Here is a 16,077-nt window from a genome sequence, read left to right on the forward strand (position 1 = left end):
TGATGTCCATCCAAAACCTGTGGGAGGAGAAGGAATGTTCTGTTTTCAGTGTCACCAATTTAATCTGAGCGTCTCCGGAGCGAAGCCGTAAGGAAGGAATTCCCAAAGTAAAGCACCCTACGGATCCCTGGAAGGGGTGGAGGAACTGGAGACTCCCTGGGGCCTCCAGGAATACCAGTGTCCCAAAATTCTTCTGGAAAACTTTGGGATGACTCTTCTGTGGAGGTCAGAGGAGGTGTTGGGACATCGTGGAGCTGCCAAGAAGGAAGAACCGTGGACTCACCAGGATCCATCGGGAGGTGCAGCTGGAAAAATTGATCCCAGGAGGAATTAAGGAAGTTTAATTTCCTCTGTGACCTCTGATTACCCAAAGGACAAAATCCTGTGGATCCCTGGAAGGGGCAGAGGAACTGGAGACTCCCTGGGGCCTCCAGGAATACTGGTGTCCCCAAATTCTTCTGGAAAACTTTGGGATGACTCTTCCATGGAGGTCAGAGGAGGTGTTGGGACATCGTGGAGCTGCCGGGAAGGAAGAGTCATGGATTCATCAGGAGATGCCAATAAACAGGGAGGAGCTTCAGCTGGAAAAATTGATTCTGGAAGGAATTAAAGAAGTTTAATTTCCTCTGTGACCTCTGATAACCCAAAGGACAAAATCCTATGGATCCCTGGAAGGGGGGGAGGAACTGGAGACGCCCTGGGGCCTCCAGGAATACCGGTGTCCCAAAATTCATGGTTCTTCTGGAAAACTTTGGGATGACTCTTCCATGGAGGTCAGAGGAGACGTTGGGACATCGTGGAGCTGCCGGGAAGGAAGAGTCATGGATTCACCAGGATCCATTGGGAGGTGCCAATAAACAGGGAGGAGTTGCAGCTGGAAAAATTGATCCCAGGAGGAATTAAGGAAGTTTAATTTCCTCTGTGACCTCTGATAACCCAAAGGACAAAATCCTATGGATTCCTGGAAGGGGCAGAGGAACTGGAGACTCCCATGGATTCACCAGGTCCTGCAAGGTGGGAATGTTGGGGCTGTAACTGCACTAAACTGGGACAGATCCAGATCCCTGGATCAACGCAGAATCCAGGAAAAGCTCTGCCGAGCGGGGCCGGTCTGGCTGAACATCCAAACCACATTCCTAATCCAAATATTTACCGCTGTCAGGGCAGGGATTTGTTTCTCGACCTTTCCAAGCAGGGAAAAGTCCAAAGTGGTCGGGGAGCAAAGTTCCTCCCTCCTTCCCAACTGCAGCTGGATCCATGGGAATGTTTTCACGTGGGGAAATATTTGTGGTCTCGTGGGGGGTTGGTTGGATCCCTTGGAAACGGGAAAGGAAAAGCCACGTTCCCATTTCCAGGAGCTGATGGGGTCGTTCGTAGAATCATGGAATGGTTTGGGTTGGAAGGGAGAGGAAAGATCATGGAATTCCATGGAAGGGACACCTTCCACTATCCCAGGTTGCTCCAACCTGGCTTTGGACACTTCCAGGGATGGGGCAGCCACAGCTTCTCTGGGAATTCCATCCCAGCCCCTCCCCACCCTCCCAGCCAAGAATTCCTTCCCAATATCCCATCTAACCCTGGGAAGCCATTCCCTGTGTCCTGTCCCTCCATCTCTTGTCCCCAGTCCCTCTCCAGCTCTCCTGGAGCCCCTTTAGGCCCTGGAAGGGGCTCCAAGGTTTCCCTGAATCCTTCCCTTCTCCAGGCTGGACATTCCCAGCATTCCCAGCCTGGCTCCAGAGCAGAGGGCCTCCAGCCCTTGGAGCATCTCCGTGGCCTCCTCTGGACTCGCTCCAGCAGCTCCACATCCTTCAGGAATGTTGGGAATTCCGGAGCTGGATCCTGCGATTCCCAGTGGTCTCTGACACCTCCTCGCTCCCATTTTGCTGGGGGGGGTCATTAACCCTCAGGATCCTCTTCCCACAGAGCAGCTCCACGATGTCCCAACGTCTCCTCTGACCTCCATGGAAGAGTCATCCCAAAGTTTTCCAGAAGAACCATGAATTTTGGGACACCGGTACTCCTGGAGGCCCCAGGGAGTCTCCGGTTCCTCTGCCCCTTCGAGGGATCCGCAGGATTTTGTCCTTTGGGTTATCAGAGGTCACAGAGGAAATTAAACTTCCTTAATTCCTCCTGGGATCAATTTTTCCAGCTGAAGCTCCTATCCCAATATCCTGGGATTAATCCCTGTGGAGCTGCTTTTCCCGCCGAGAAAAAATTTATATTCCGTGGTTGGTCCTTCCTGCTTCCCTGGAAACTCAAACCATCCCAACTCCAACGGGTTTGGACACAGAGGAGACAAAAGAGGTTCCCAACCAATTCCCAGGCGAGAAATGGGAGCAGCTTTTCCTTTAGGATCCTGCAGCAGATTTCTGTGCAAATGGGGAAAGGAGCTTTTTCCTTGTTCCATATTTTGTAAAAAATTGGGAAAACAGCTTTTCCTGCTTCCATATTTCTGTGTAAATTGGGAAAAACAGCTTTTCCTGGTTCCATATTAATTGGAAATATGGAAAGGAGCTTTTCCTTGTTCCATATTTTGTTGTAAATTGGGAAAACAGCTTTTCCTTGTTCCATATTTTGTAAAAAATTGGAAAAACACTTTTTCCTGCTTCCATATTTCTGTGGAAATTGGGAAAACAGCTTTTGCTGGTTCCATATTTTGGTATAAATTGGGAAAAACCACTTTTCCTGCTTCCATATTTGGGTGTAAATTGGGAAAACAGCTTTTCCTGCTTCCATATTTTGCTGTAAATGGGGAAAACAGTTTTTCCTGGTTCCATATTTGGGTGAAAATTGGGAAAACACTTTTTCCTTGTTCCATATTTTGTTGTAAATTGGGAAAGCAGCTTTTCCTGCTTCCATATTTTGGAGAAAATTGGGAAAACAACTTTTCCTGCTTCCATATTTCTGTGTAAATGGGGAAAGCAGCTTTTCCTGCTTCCATGTTTTGTAAAAAATTGGGAAAACAGCTTTTCCTGCTTCCATATTTCTGTGGAAATTGGGAAAACAGCTCTTGGTGGTTCCGTATTTAGGTGTAAATTGGGAAAAAAACGTTTCCTGATTCCATATTTCTGTGTAAATTGGGAAAGGAGCTTTTCCTGGTTCCATATTAATTGTAAATATGGAAAGGAGCTTTTCCTTGTTCCATATTTTGTTGTAAATTGGGAAAACAGCTTTTCCTGGTTCCATATTTTGGAGAAAATTGGGAAAGGAGCTTTTCCTGGTTCCATATTTCTGTGTAAATGGGGAAAACAATTTTTCCTGCTTCCATATTTGGGTGAAAATTGGGAAAACACTTTTTCCTTGTTCCATATTTCTGTGTAAATTGGGAAAACAGCTTTTCCTGGTTCCATATTTTGGTATAAATTGGGAAAACACTTTTTCCTTGTTCCATATTTCTGTGTAAATTGGGAAAACAGCTTTTCCTGGTTCCATATTTCTGTGTAAATGGGGAAAGGAGCTTTTCCTGCTTCCATATTTTGGAGAAAATTGGGAAAAAAACTTTTCCTGGTTCCATATTTTGGAAAAAATTGGGAAAACACTTTTTCTTTGTTCCATATTTTGTGGTAAATTGGGAAAAAAACTTTTCCTGCTTCCATATTTTGGTGTAAACTGAGAAAAGAGCTTTTCCTCGTTCTGTATTTTGGAAAAAAATGGGAAAACACATTTTCCTTGTTCCATATTTTGGTATAAATTTGAGAAAACAGCTTTTCCTGGTTCCATATTTGGGTATAAATTGGGAAAACTGTTTTTCCTGCTTCCATATTTAGGTGTAAATTGGGAAAAAAACTTTTCCTAATTCCATATTTTGGTATAAATTGGGAAAACAGCTTTTTCTGCTTCCATATTTTGGAGAAAATTGGGAAAACAGTTTTTCCTGGTTCCATATTTGGGTGAAAATTGGGAAAACACTTTTTCCTTGTTCCATATTTTGTTGTAAATTGGGAAAGCAGCTTTTCCTGCTTCCATATTTTGGAGAAAATTGGGAAAACTGTTTTTCCTTGTTCCATATTTTGTTGTAAATTGGGAAAACAGCTTTTCCTTGTTCCATCTTTTGTAAAAAATTGGAAAAACACTTTTTCCTGCTTCCATATTTCTGTGGAAATTGGGAAAACAGCTTTTGCTGGTTCCATATTTTGGGATAAATTGGGAAAACAGTTTTTCCTGGTTCCATATTTTGGTATAAATTGGGAAAACAGCTTTTCCTTGTTCCATATTTCTGTGTAAATGGGGAAAGCAGCTTTTCCTGCTTCCATGTTTTGGAGAAAATTGGGAAAACTGTTTTTCCTTGTTCCATATTTGGGTATAAATTGGGAAAACAGTTTTTCCTGCTTCCATATTTTGGAGAAAATTGGGAGAACAGCTTTTCCTGGTCCCATATTTCTGTGTAAATGGGGAAAGGAGCTTTTCCTGCTTCCATATTTTGGAGAAAATTGGGAAAAAAAAACTTTTCCTGGTTCCATATTTTGGAAAAAATTGGGAAAACACTTTTTCCTTGTTCCATATTTTGTGGTAAATTGGGAAAGCAGCTTTTCCTTATTCCGTATTTTGGAGAAAATTGGGAAAACAGCTTTTCCTGCTTCCATATTTCTGTGTAAATGGGGAAAGCAGCTTTTCCTGCTTCCATGTTTTGTAAAAAATTGGGAAAACAGCTTTTCCTGCTTCCATATTTCTGTGGAAATTGGAAAAACAGCTCTTGGTGGTTCCGTATTTAGGTGTAAATTGGGAAAAAAACGTTTCCTGATTCCATATTTCTGTGTAAATTGGGAAAGGAGCTTTTCCTGGTTCCATATTAATTGTAAATATGGAAAGGAGCTTTTCCTTGTTCCATATTTTGTTGTAAATTGGGAAAACAGCTTTTCCTGCTTCCATCTTTTGTAAAAAATTGGAAAAACACTTTTTCCTGCTTCCATATTTCTGTGGAAATTGGGAAAACAGCTTTTGCTGGTTCCATATTTTGGGATAAATTGGGAAAACAGTTTTTCCTGGTTCCATATTTTGGTATAAATTGGGAAAACAGCTTTTCCTTGTTCCATATTTCTGTGTAAATTGGGAAAGCAGCTTTTCCTGGTTCCATATTTAGGTGTAAATTGGGAAAAAAACTTTTCCTTGTTCCATATTTTGGTATAAATTGGGAAAACAGTTTTTCCTTGTTCCATATTTTGTGGTAAATTGAGAAAAACAGCTTTTCCTTCTTCCATATTTCTGTGGAAATTGGGAAAACAGCTTTTGCTGGTCCCATATTTCTGAGTAAATTGGGAAAACAGCTTTTCCTGGTTCCACGTTTCATGCAAATTGGGAAAGGAGCTTTTCCTGGTTCCATATTTTGGAAAAAATTGGGAAAACACTTTTTCTTTGTTCCATATTTTGGTATAAATTGGGAAAAACAGCTTTTCCTGCTTCCATATTTCATGTAAATTGGGAAAACAGCTTTTCCTTTTTCCATATTTGGGTGTAAATTGGGAAAGCAGCTTTTCCCAAGGTTGGATTTTGTGGGAATGGTGGATCCAAGGCTTCCCTGGCTTCAAACTGAGCTTTTCCTCGGGCTGTGCTGAATTAGTTGGAATTCAGAGCAGCTCATTCCTGCCAAGCACCAGATTCCTTGTGCCAGGAAAAAGGAGGGAAGGAGCAGCTGGAATTGGCAATTCCCGGGAATTTAATGCCGTTGTGAAACTCTGGGTGGGATTTGGGATCAGTTGGAGCTGATCCCAAAGGGAGGAGATCTGTCATCTCCGCCCTCCTCATTCCCAGCCTGTTCCCACACATCCAGAACTTGGGAAAATAGAGGATTTGGGGGTTTTTTTGGCAGTTTTAGGGCATCAGGGGAGGATAATAAGACCAAAACTTCCAAAATTCCTCCTGTTTTTCCAGCCTTTTCCACCATCCTCCCAAAGGGGTTTGATCCCACAAGCTGCTCCTTCCCATATTCCACTGGAAAATGCCACGAAACACCAGAAATAATTCCCTAAATCTCCCTTTCCCAGCAGGGAAATCCCGGATTTTTGTCCCAGGGATGGGATTTGAGTGGAGCTGGGACAGGCAGAGCTCCCCAACTTCTCCGGGAAGCGCAAATATCCCGAGGGAAAGCTGCAGTTTTAAAGGATTGCAGGTGGATATCAGCTGCTTTTCCCGAGTTTCCGCGCCGGGAGCGTTCCAAGGAAATGTTGTCGTGCTGCTCCAGCTCCTTGGATCGGGTTTTTTCCTTCCCCAAATCGTTTCCAAAATACTTTTGGGCTGGATTTTGATCTCCTTTGCGGACTTGAGGTTCTGCTGCTCTTGGTTTCTGGGCTTTATTCCCTCAGGGAAGGAGGAAAGGACTTGGAAAAGAAATTCCTGAAGGATTTTTTTACTTCTTTTTTTTTTTTTTTCCCCACCGTGACTTTGGAGCTCCGAGACTGGAATTCCAATTAATTCAGCACAGCCCGAGGAAAAGCTCAGTTTGAAGCCAGGGAAGCCTTGGATCCACCACTCCCACAAAATCCAACCTTGGGAAAAGCTGTTTTCCCAATTTACACCCAAATATGGAAGCAGGAAAAGCTCTTTTCCCAATTTACACCCAAATATGGAACCAGAAAAAACTGTTCTCTTAATTTACACAGAAATATGGAACCAGGAAAAGCTGCTTTCCCCAATTTTCTCCAAAATATGGAAGCAGGAAAAGCTGCTTTCCCAATTTTCACCCAAATATGGAACCAGGAAAAACTATTCTCTTAATTTACACAGAAATATGGAACCAGGAAAAGCTGCTTTCCCCAATTTTCTCCAAAATATGGAAGCAGGAAAAGCTGCTTTCCCGATTTACAACAAAATATGGAACAAGGAAAAAGTGTTTTCCCAATTTTCACCCAAATATGGAAGCAGGAAAAACTGTTTTCCCCATTTACACAGAAATATGGAACCAGGAAAAGCTGTTTTTCCCAATTTTCTCCAAAATATGGAAGCAGGAAAAGCTGCTTTCCCGATTTACAACAAAATATGGAACAAGGAAAAAGTGCTTTCCCAATTTTCACCCAAATATGGAACAAGGAAAAAGTGTTTTCCCAATTTTCACCCAAATATGGAAGCAGGAAAAACTGTTTTCCCCATTTACACAGAAATATGGAAGCAGGAAAAGCTCCTTTCCCAATTTTCTCCAAAATATGGAAGCAGGAAAAGCTGTTTTTCCCAATTTATACCCAAATATGGAAGCAGGAAAAACAGTTTTCCCAATTTATCCCAAAATATGGAACAAGGAAAAACAGTTTTTCCCAATTTTCTCCAAAATCTGGAAGCAGGAAAAGCAAACTTTGGGATAAAGCAGCACTGGAGGGTCTTGGAGCCCTTGGGATCATCCTGGAACATTCATCCCCTCAGGAGAGCTTTGGGATGGGGGGATCCAGAGGAGGAAAAGCTGGATCTTCTCCGGGGTTGGAGAGGAGCCTCCTGGCTCAGGGCAGAGATTCCCAGATTTCTCCCCTGGGATCTGTGGAGAAGGAAAAGGAGAGCCCAGGTTGCCACAAGGTTAAAATAATCCTTAGTTTTGGCTTTCCAGCCCCTTTTCCTCCAGTCCTGGTCCAGCGGGAATTCTTCGTTCACCGCGCCGACACTTCGGAATTTTAATTCAATTTAAAAAAAAAATCCAGGAAATAAAGGCACATTCCCATTTCCAGGAGCTGACGGGGTCATTCGGAGAATCATGGGATGCTTTGGGTGGGAAGGGAGCTTAAAACTCATGGAATTCCATGGAATTCCAACCTCCCACTTTCCCAGGTTGCTCCAACCTGGCCTGGGACACTTCCAGGGCTGGGGCAGCCGCAGCTTCTCTGGGAATTCCAGCCCGGCACTGGAGCCTCGGTCGGATCGTTGTGCCAAGATTCCAGGGAGACACGTCCGGGAGATGTGGGAAAACTGGTGAGAATCCCGAGGGAAGCGGAAAATCCGAAGAGTGAAGGTTTCAAACACGTCACCGGAGCGGGCCCAGGGCCAGGGGTCGTTCCCTGTGCCCTTTTCCTGGAGGATTGGGAAGAAAAATGTCTGGAGCTGAGGGACCAGTTCCCTCCTGGGCCAGCACTGGCCAGGGCTTGGATTCATGGGATGGGATCCTTCTCCTCCTCCTTTTTCCTTTTTCCTCCTTCTTCTCCTTTTTCCTTCTCCTCCTTTTCCCTTTTTCCTTCTCCTTTTTCCTTCTCCTTCTCCTTTTTCCTTCTCCTTTTTCCTTCTCCTTCTACCTTTTCCTTCTCCTTTTTCCTTCTCCTTCTCCCTTTTCCTTCTCCTTTTTCTTTTTCCTTCTCCTTCTCCCTTTTCCTTCTCCTTTTTCTTTTTCCTTCTCCTTTTTCCTTCTCCTTTTCCTCTTTCCTTCTCCTCCTTTTTCCTTCTCCTTCTTCCTTCTCATTCTCCTCCTTCTCCTTTTTCCTCTCCTTTTTTTCCTTCTCCTTCTTCCTTCTCATTCTCCTCCTCCTTCTCCTTTCCTTCTCCTTCTCCTCCTTGTTTTTCCTTCTACTTCTTCTCCTTTTTCCTTCTCCTTTTTCCTTCTCCTTTTCCCCTCACCACTCTCCCAGCCAAGAATTCCTTCCCAATATCCCATCTAACCCTCTGGCAGTGGGAAAACATTCCCTGTGTCCTGTCCCTCCATCCCTTGTCCCAAGTCCCTCTCCAGCTCTCCTGGAGCACCTTTAGGCCCTGGAAGGGGCTCCAGGGTTTCCCTGGAGCTTCCCTTTTCCAGGCTGGACATTCCCAACTCTCCCAGTCTCCATTATTTGGAGAAACAACCAAGGCCTGTCCCCTTCTTTCTGTTCAGGGCTGTAAATAAATCCAATATTCCAGCTCATTGTGTGGATTGGCCTCTGGCCCACGGGGTGCAAGGACCTTTTTTGGGGATAACAGTCATGGAAGAAATGCTCCAGATCCCTGGGAGACACCTGGACCAGGCTGGGCTGGGGACAGGGAATGGGGGCAGCTGGACCAGGCTGGGCTGGGGACAGGTGTAAGAAAAAGTCTTTTACATTTAGAAAGACAGCAGAAAATCACAAAACAAAGAATTTATTCAGCGTGCTGGGTCTGGTCTCACACCAGGCTTTCAGGGAGAAAAGACCCCTTGGGCATACAACTCATACATTTTAGAGTTTTACAAAATCCCCCCATTTTTCAGATTAGTTTCATAGATTCGTTTTTGCCTAAAAAGGTTTCTTTTCTCTGAAAAAGAGGCTTTCCCTTCCTTCTGATTTTTTTAGGCAAAAAGAAAGAGGCTTTCCCTTCCTTCTGATTTTTTTAGGCAAAAAGAAAGAGGCTTTCCCTTCCTTCTGATTTTTTTAGGCAAAAAGAAAGAGGCTTTCCCTTCCTTCTGATTTTTTTAGGAAAAAAAAAAAGAGGCTTTCCCTTCCTTCTGATTTTTTTGTAGGCAAAAAGAAAGAGGCTTTCCCTTCCTTCTGATTTTTTTTTAGGGAAAAAGAAAGAGGCTTTCCCTTCCTTCTGATTTTTTTAGGAAAAAAAAAAGGGGCTTTCCCTTCCTTCTGATTTTTTTTAGGCATAAAAAAAGAGGCTTTCCCTTCCTTCTGATTTTTTTTTAGGCAAAAAGAAAGAGGCTTTCCCTTCCTTCTGATTTTTTTTTAGGCAAAAAGAAAGAAGCTTTCCCTTCCTTCTGATTTTTTTTTAGGCAAAAAGAAAGAGGCTTTCCCTTCCTTCTGATTTTTTTAGGCAAAAATGAGTATATTAAACTTATCTGAAAAGGGTGGGATTTTGAGAAACTATAAAATGTGTGGAATTTAAATCCAAAGGGGCTTTTCTCCCTGAAAAACTCGGTGTGAGACTAGACCCAGCGCACTGAACGAATTCTTTCTTTCGTTTCATGAGTTTACGCCATCTTTCTAAATTTAAAAGAGGAATTTTTCCCACAGGGGAGAGCTGGACCAGGCTGGGCTGGGAACATGGGAGGGGCTGGATGGGGTTGTGGAAGGAACAAGGTCTGGGCACAGTTAGACCGGGCTGAGTTGGGAACAGAGACTGCGATCGGGGTGACCAGGCTGAGATGGGCACAAGGGACAGTTGGCCCGGGCTGTGCTAGGCTCAGGCTCAGGCCCAGGCCCAGGCCCAGGCCCAGGCTCAGGCCCAGGCCCAGGCTCAGGCCTAGGCCCGACTTAGGCCGCGCCGTCCCGGCGCCGTTGCCAGGCAACGGCCGCGCGCGTCACGTGACAGCTCTCGAGGCGGTCACGTGGCCTCGGGGCGGCGCCGGTTGATGACGTCACGGCGGGGAGCGGTACCGGGATGGCGGAACGGGAACGGCTGTGCCGGGAAATCCGAGCGCTCCAAGGTATGGGAATGCCGGGAATACCGGGGATGGGAACGGCTGCGCCGGGAAATCCGAGCGCTCCAGGGTATGGGAATACCGGGAGTAGTCGGGAATACCGGGGATGGGAACGGCTGTGCCGGGAAATCCGAGCGCTCCAAGGTATGGGAATGCCGGGAATAGTCGGGAATACCGGGGATGGGAACGGCTGTGCCGGGAAATCCGAGCGCTCCAGGGTATGAGAATACCGGGAATAGTCGGGAATACCGGGGATGGGAACGGCTGTGCCGGGAAATCTGAGAGCTCCAAGGTATGGGAATGCCGGGAATACCGGGGATGGGAACGGCTGTGCCGGGAAATCTGAGCGCTCCAGGATATGGGAATACCGGGAATACCGGGGATGGGAACGGCTGTGCCGGGAAATCCGAGCGCTCCAAGGTATGGGAATGCCGGGAATAGTCGGGAATACCGGGGATGGGAACGGCTGTGCCGGGAAATCCGAGCGCTCCAGGGTATGGGAATGCCGGGAATACCGGGGATGGGAACGGCTGTGCCGGGAAATCTGAGAGCTCCAAGGTATGGGAATGCCGGGAATACCGGGGATGGGAACGGCTGTGCCGGGAAATCCGAGCGCTCCAAGGTATGGGAATGCCGGGAATAGTCGGGAATGGATCCGAGTCCTGCGGGAGGAATGGGGGATTAGGGAGGAACCGGAGAGGATCCCAGATTCCCAGACTGGGAAGGGCTGGGCAGCGCCCAGAGGGTGATGGAAGTGGAGAGGGAGGGGAGCCACGAGTGGTGGGAAAAGGGGGAAGGGATCCAGGAATGCCGGGAGAAGGGGGGAAGGGAGAGGATCCAGGAGTGCTGGGAGAAGAGGGAAGTGGCCCAGGAATGCCGGGAGAAGGGGTGAAGGGAAGGGAGAGGATCTGGGAGTGGTGGGAAAAGGGAGAAGGGGAAGGTGAAGGAAGAGGATCCAGGAGTGCTGGGGGAAAAGGGGAAGTGATCCAGGAGTTCTGGGAGAAGGAGGAGACGGGAGAGGATCCAGGAGTGTTGGGAGAAGGAGTGAGGAGAAGATCCAGGAGTTCTGGGAGACTGGGGAAGTGAACCAGGAATGCTGGGAGAAGGTGGGAAAGGACTCAGGAGTTCTGGGAGAAGGAGTGAAGGAAAGGGAGAGGATCCAGGAGTGCTGGGAGAAGGGGGAAAGGGGAGGGAGAAGATCTGGGAGTACTGGGAGAAGAGGGAAGTGACCAGGAATGTTGGGAGAAGGGAGAAGTGATCCAGGAGTTCTGGGAGAAGGAGGAAGGGGAAGGGAGAGGATCCAGGAGTGTTGGGAGAAGGGGGAAGTGAACCAGGAATGCTGGGAGAAGATGGGAGAGGACCCGGGAGTTCTGGGAGAAGGAGTGAGGAGAAGGGAGAGGTTCCAGGAGTGCTGGGAGAAGGGGAAAGGGAAGGAAGAGGATCCAGGAGTTCTGGGAGAAGGGGGAAAGGGAGAGGATCCAGGGGTTTTGGGAGAAGGGGGAAAGGGAAGGGAAAGGATCCAGGAGTTCTGGGAGAAGGGGGAAAGGGAGAGGATCCAGGAGTGTTGGGAGAAGGGGAAAGGGAAGGAAGAAGATCCAGGAGTTCTGGGAAGGAAGAAGATCCAGGAGTGTTGGGAGAAGAGGGAAAGGGAGAAGATCCAGGAGTATTGGGAGAAGGGGGAAAGGGAAGGGAAAGGATCCAGGAGTTCTGGGAGAAGGGGGAAGGGGAGAGGATCCAGGAGTGTTGGGAGAAGGGGAAAGGGAAGGGAAAGGATCCAGGAGTTCTGGGAGAAGGGGGAAAGGGAGAGGATCCAGGAGTGTTGGGAGAAGGGGGAAAGGGAAGGAAGAAGATCCAAGAGTTCTGGGAGAAGAGGGAAAGGGAGAAGACCCAGGAGTGTTGGGAGAAGGGGGAAGGGAAGGAAGAAGATCCAAGAGTTCTGGGAGAAGAGGGAAAGGGAGAAGACCCAGGAATGCCGAGGGAGGGAACAGAGCCCACAGAGCGCTGGGGGGGGGTTGGAATTCCCACCCTGCTGCTCCCTGTGGGATCTGGGATCCCCCTGGCTTTGGGAAGGGGGTGTTGCCTGTGCCCCTGGCCCTCCATCCCTTCATCCTCAGCATGGAAGGGGTGAATCCATGGAAGGGGTGTATCCATGGGATCAGTGGATCCATGGGGGGAGTGGATCCATGGGATCAGTGGATCCATGGGGGGAGTGGATCCATGTGTTCTTCCCAAGCTCCGCAGAGCACCGGGATTATTTTTTTAGCACCGATTCCTTCTATTTTTATCCCTCCAATTAATTTTTTCCTCCTTCGTGAGGCCACAACTTCCCCTCCTCAGGATTTGGGAATCGCCTCCCTCCGGGAGCTCCCACGTGGGGGAGGGAGGAGAGGCAGGAAAACACAGTCCTTGGCTTTTCCAGGAGGAATGTGCTGACTCTGCTCCTCCGGCAGCTCCGGAGGAGGAGGAAAAACTTCCCTGCCTGAAGTGCCAGGCGCCAAAATCCTTTGGGAATCACTCCTGGGAAAGGTTTTCTCAACACTGAAGCCAAACAAAGGCAGAACCTTCGGAATGAACAGGGATTTATGATCCAAGTGGGGTTTTTTTAGTGGATCGAAGCGCTGGGAAGGGGTGGTGGATTCCAGAGGGATTCAGCAGCCAAGTCTTGGAGTTTTTCCTTGAAGGGAACGGAGCTGGGAAGGGGCTGGAGCACCAGGAATGGCTGAGGGAGCTGGAGGGGGCTCATCCTGGAGACAAAAGAGGGATTGGGGGGGACCTTCTCACTCCCTACAATTCCCTGACAGGAGGGAGGAGCCAGGTGGGATTTGGGATCACTCCCAGGAAACAAGGGACAGGACGAGAGGGAATGGCCTCAAGTCGTGCCAGGGGAGGGTCAGGTGGGATATTGGGAAAATTCCTTCCTGGAGAGGGTTGTAAAGCATTGGGAGAGGCTGCCTGGAGTCACCATTCCTGAGGGGAATTATCCCTGTGGATGTGGCACTGGAGGACCTGGATCAGGGGTGGCCTTGGAAGCGCTGTGGGAATGTTGGACTCCGTGGGCTCAGAGGGGTTTTCCAACCTCAACGATCCTGGGTTTGTGTTTGGGAATGGCAGGAGGGACAGGATAACAGGGAATGGCTTCCCAGGGTTAGATGGGATATTGGGAAGGAATTCTTGGCTGGGAGGGTGGGGAGGGGCTGGGATGGAATTCCCAGAGAAGCTGTGGCTGCCCCATCCCTGGAAGTCTCCAAGGTCAGGTTGGAGCAACCTGGGATAGGGGAAGGTGTCCCTGCCTGTGGAAGGTGGGGGGAATTCCATGACCTTCAAGATTCCAACCCAAATCATCCTCTGCCCATTCCAGGGACGACAAAGGGCTTTGTTTTTCCTGGTTTGCCAGGACACAGGGAATGGCTTCCCACTGCCAGAGGGTTAGATGGGATATTGGGAAGGAATTCTTCCCTGGGAGGGTGAGGAGGGGCTGGGCTGGAATTCCCAGAGAAGTTGTGGCTGCCCCATCCCTGGAAGTGTCCAAGGCCAGGTTGGAGCAACCTGGGATAGTGGGAGATGTCCCTGCCCATGGAAGGTGTTGGAATTCCGTGATCTTTCCGCTCCCTTCCCACCCAAACCATTCCAGGATTCCATGACTTTTCCTTCGACTTATCCAAACCCACATGGGAGCCTGTCATGATTCCGGCTCCCAAATTCCCGCGGGATCAAGGGATTCACAACCCTCTGTCTCCTCCTTCCCAGGTCTCATCAACAGCCACAGGAACATCCACGGGGATGCTCCGCGGCCGCTTCCGGCGGCACCTCCCAGGTGGAACAACCCCCGGAGCGCCGCCTACGGCCAGAGGGGAGCGTTTTCCAGGAATTTCCAAGCTCCCAGGAATTTCCACCCGCGCCAGACTCACTCCTGGAGGAAGAAATACTCCCTGGACAACCGGCTGCCGGGATCGGCCTCCGAGGTTGGAAGCGCTTCCGGCACGTCCCGGGTTTTCGGGAGCTACGGGGACAACCCGGCTCCGGAGCCTCCGGAATCGTCGCCGGAGAGACACGTGGATTTCACCACGGATGGGAACATCGTTGTGGGCATCCAGGTGCCACAGAGGGCTGGAGACGCGGGAGCTTCCAGGGCTTTTTCCGGGCAGGAAGCGGCGGTGGCTCCTTCGGGCGATGGGAAAAGTATCCCGGAATCTCCGTACCCGGAAGAGAGAAGACCTTCCCTGTCCATATCCTTTAGTTCCACATCCAGGACCGTGTGTCTGCCTGGAAGCGTGGCTGGAAGCAGCTTTTCCCCCTCTGGAAGCGGCAGCGAAAGCGCCGTGACGCTGAAATCGGAGCCGCAGGAGCCTTTGGAATTTCCGGGTCGGGAGCCGGCCGGGAATTTGGGACGGATCAAAGCGGAGCCGCCGTCTCCGGGGCGGAGCTGTGAGGAAGTCAAGGACGCTCCCCTGCTCCCCAAACTCTTTGGGAATGCCAAGGACGCTTCCCTGCTCCCCAAACTCTTTGGGAATGCCAAGGTGCCCTCTCCGCCCGCTCAGCTCGGGGTGACTCCAGGGAAGAGCAGATTTCCCGTCATTCCCAAGTCTCCCGTCTCCAGCAAAGCCCCGAAATTCCGCAAGACCAACTACACCTGGGTGGCAAATCCCGGGAAAAGCTGCCGGCTGGTGAGGAGGTGGGGGAGCCCCCGAGCCGAGAATTCCAGGAAAGGCCTCGGGGGGACGGAAAGAGGAGCCAAAACATCCCCCAGGGCGGATTTGGGAGCCAAGGCGAAAAAATCGGGATTGCAATCCAAGCTGGGCGGGGTCTCTCCCAGCAAATACAAGTGGAAAGCCTCCAGCCTGCCGGCCCTGCCTTCCACTTCCAAGTCGGCATTCCGCTGGAGGTGCGAGGATCACAGGAAGCCTCCCGACGTTCCGTGTCCCGGAGGCGCTCCCGCGGCTCCGAGCGCCGCTTCCGCGGGTCTCGGAGCGGGGAAATCCTTTGGAGAGGCCCCGTTATCCAGTTATAAAGTGAAGAGTCGGACCAAGATCATCAAGAGGAAAGGGAGCGGGGGGTGAGTCCTGGGGGTTTTTCCGGGCACCGTCGGAAAACGCCGGCTGGATTTCGCGTCTGCGGGTTTCGTGGGAGTTGCAGCTGTGGAATTCTGACAAATTTTAGGATTTATATATTTAGAATTTGTGTATTTTATAGAATTTATATTTATAGAATCCTGGAATGGTTTGGGTGGGAAGGGAGCTTAAAGATCATGGAATTCCATCCCCGCCACCTCCCACTATCCCAGGTTGCTCCAACCCAGCCTTGGACACTTCCAGGGATGGGGCAACCACAGCTTCTCTGGGAATTCCATCCCAGCCCCTCCCCACCCTCCCAGCCAAGAATTCCTTCCCAATATCCCATCTAACCCTGGGAAGCCATTCCCTGTGTCCTGTCCCTCCTGCCATTCCCAAACACAAACCCAGGGTCATTGAGGTTGGAAAACCCCTCTGAGCCCACGGAGTCCAACATTCCCACAGTGCTTCCAAGGCCACCCCTGATCCAGGTCCCCCAGTGCCACATCCACAGGGATAACTCCCCTCAGGAATGGTGCCTCCAGACAGCCTCTCCCAATGCTTTACAACCCTCTCCAGGAAGGAATTTTCCCAATATCCCACCTGACCCTCCCCTGGCGCAACTTGAGGCCGTTTCCTCTCGTCCTAAAATAAAGCTGTCCCTTCCCAACAAATCCCCCCAGCTTGGGAAAGGAAAATAGTTGCAAAATGCAGGATAACATTTCTCAGTTCCCCAATTTCCACATCCCACAG

General features: G+C 49.2%; 1 protein-coding gene across 2 annotated transcripts in view; it reads left to right on the forward strand.

Moving 5' to 3' along the window:
• Nucleotides 1-10,162: 10,162 nt before the first annotated feature.
• ZC3H3 (zinc finger CCCH-type containing 3) overlaps nucleotides 10,163-16,077 on the forward strand; it is a 131,019-nt gene continuing 125,104 nt past the window's right edge. Inside the window, exons 1-2 of one of the 2 annotated variants that reach the window (XM_064640237.1) lie at nucleotides 10,163-10,282; nucleotides 14,024-15,329. In XM_064640237.1, the coding sequence (XP_064496307.1) occupies nucleotides 10,237-10,282; nucleotides 14,024-15,329 (1,352 nt within the window). In that variant the 5' untranslated portion in view covers nucleotides 10,163-10,236. Of the gene's footprint in view, nucleotides 10,283-10,660; nucleotides 10,899-14,023; nucleotides 15,330-16,077 lie in introns of those variants that run through there. The other variant, XM_064640161.1, reaches the window with a different exon arrangement.

Source organism: Pseudopipra pipra, chromosome 1 (assembly GCF_036250125.1).
Source record: "Pseudopipra pipra isolate bDixPip1 chromosome 1, bDixPip1.hap1, whole genome shotgun sequence".
Lineage (NCBI taxonomy): Eukaryota > Metazoa > Chordata > Aves > Passeriformes > Pipridae > Pseudopipra > Pseudopipra pipra.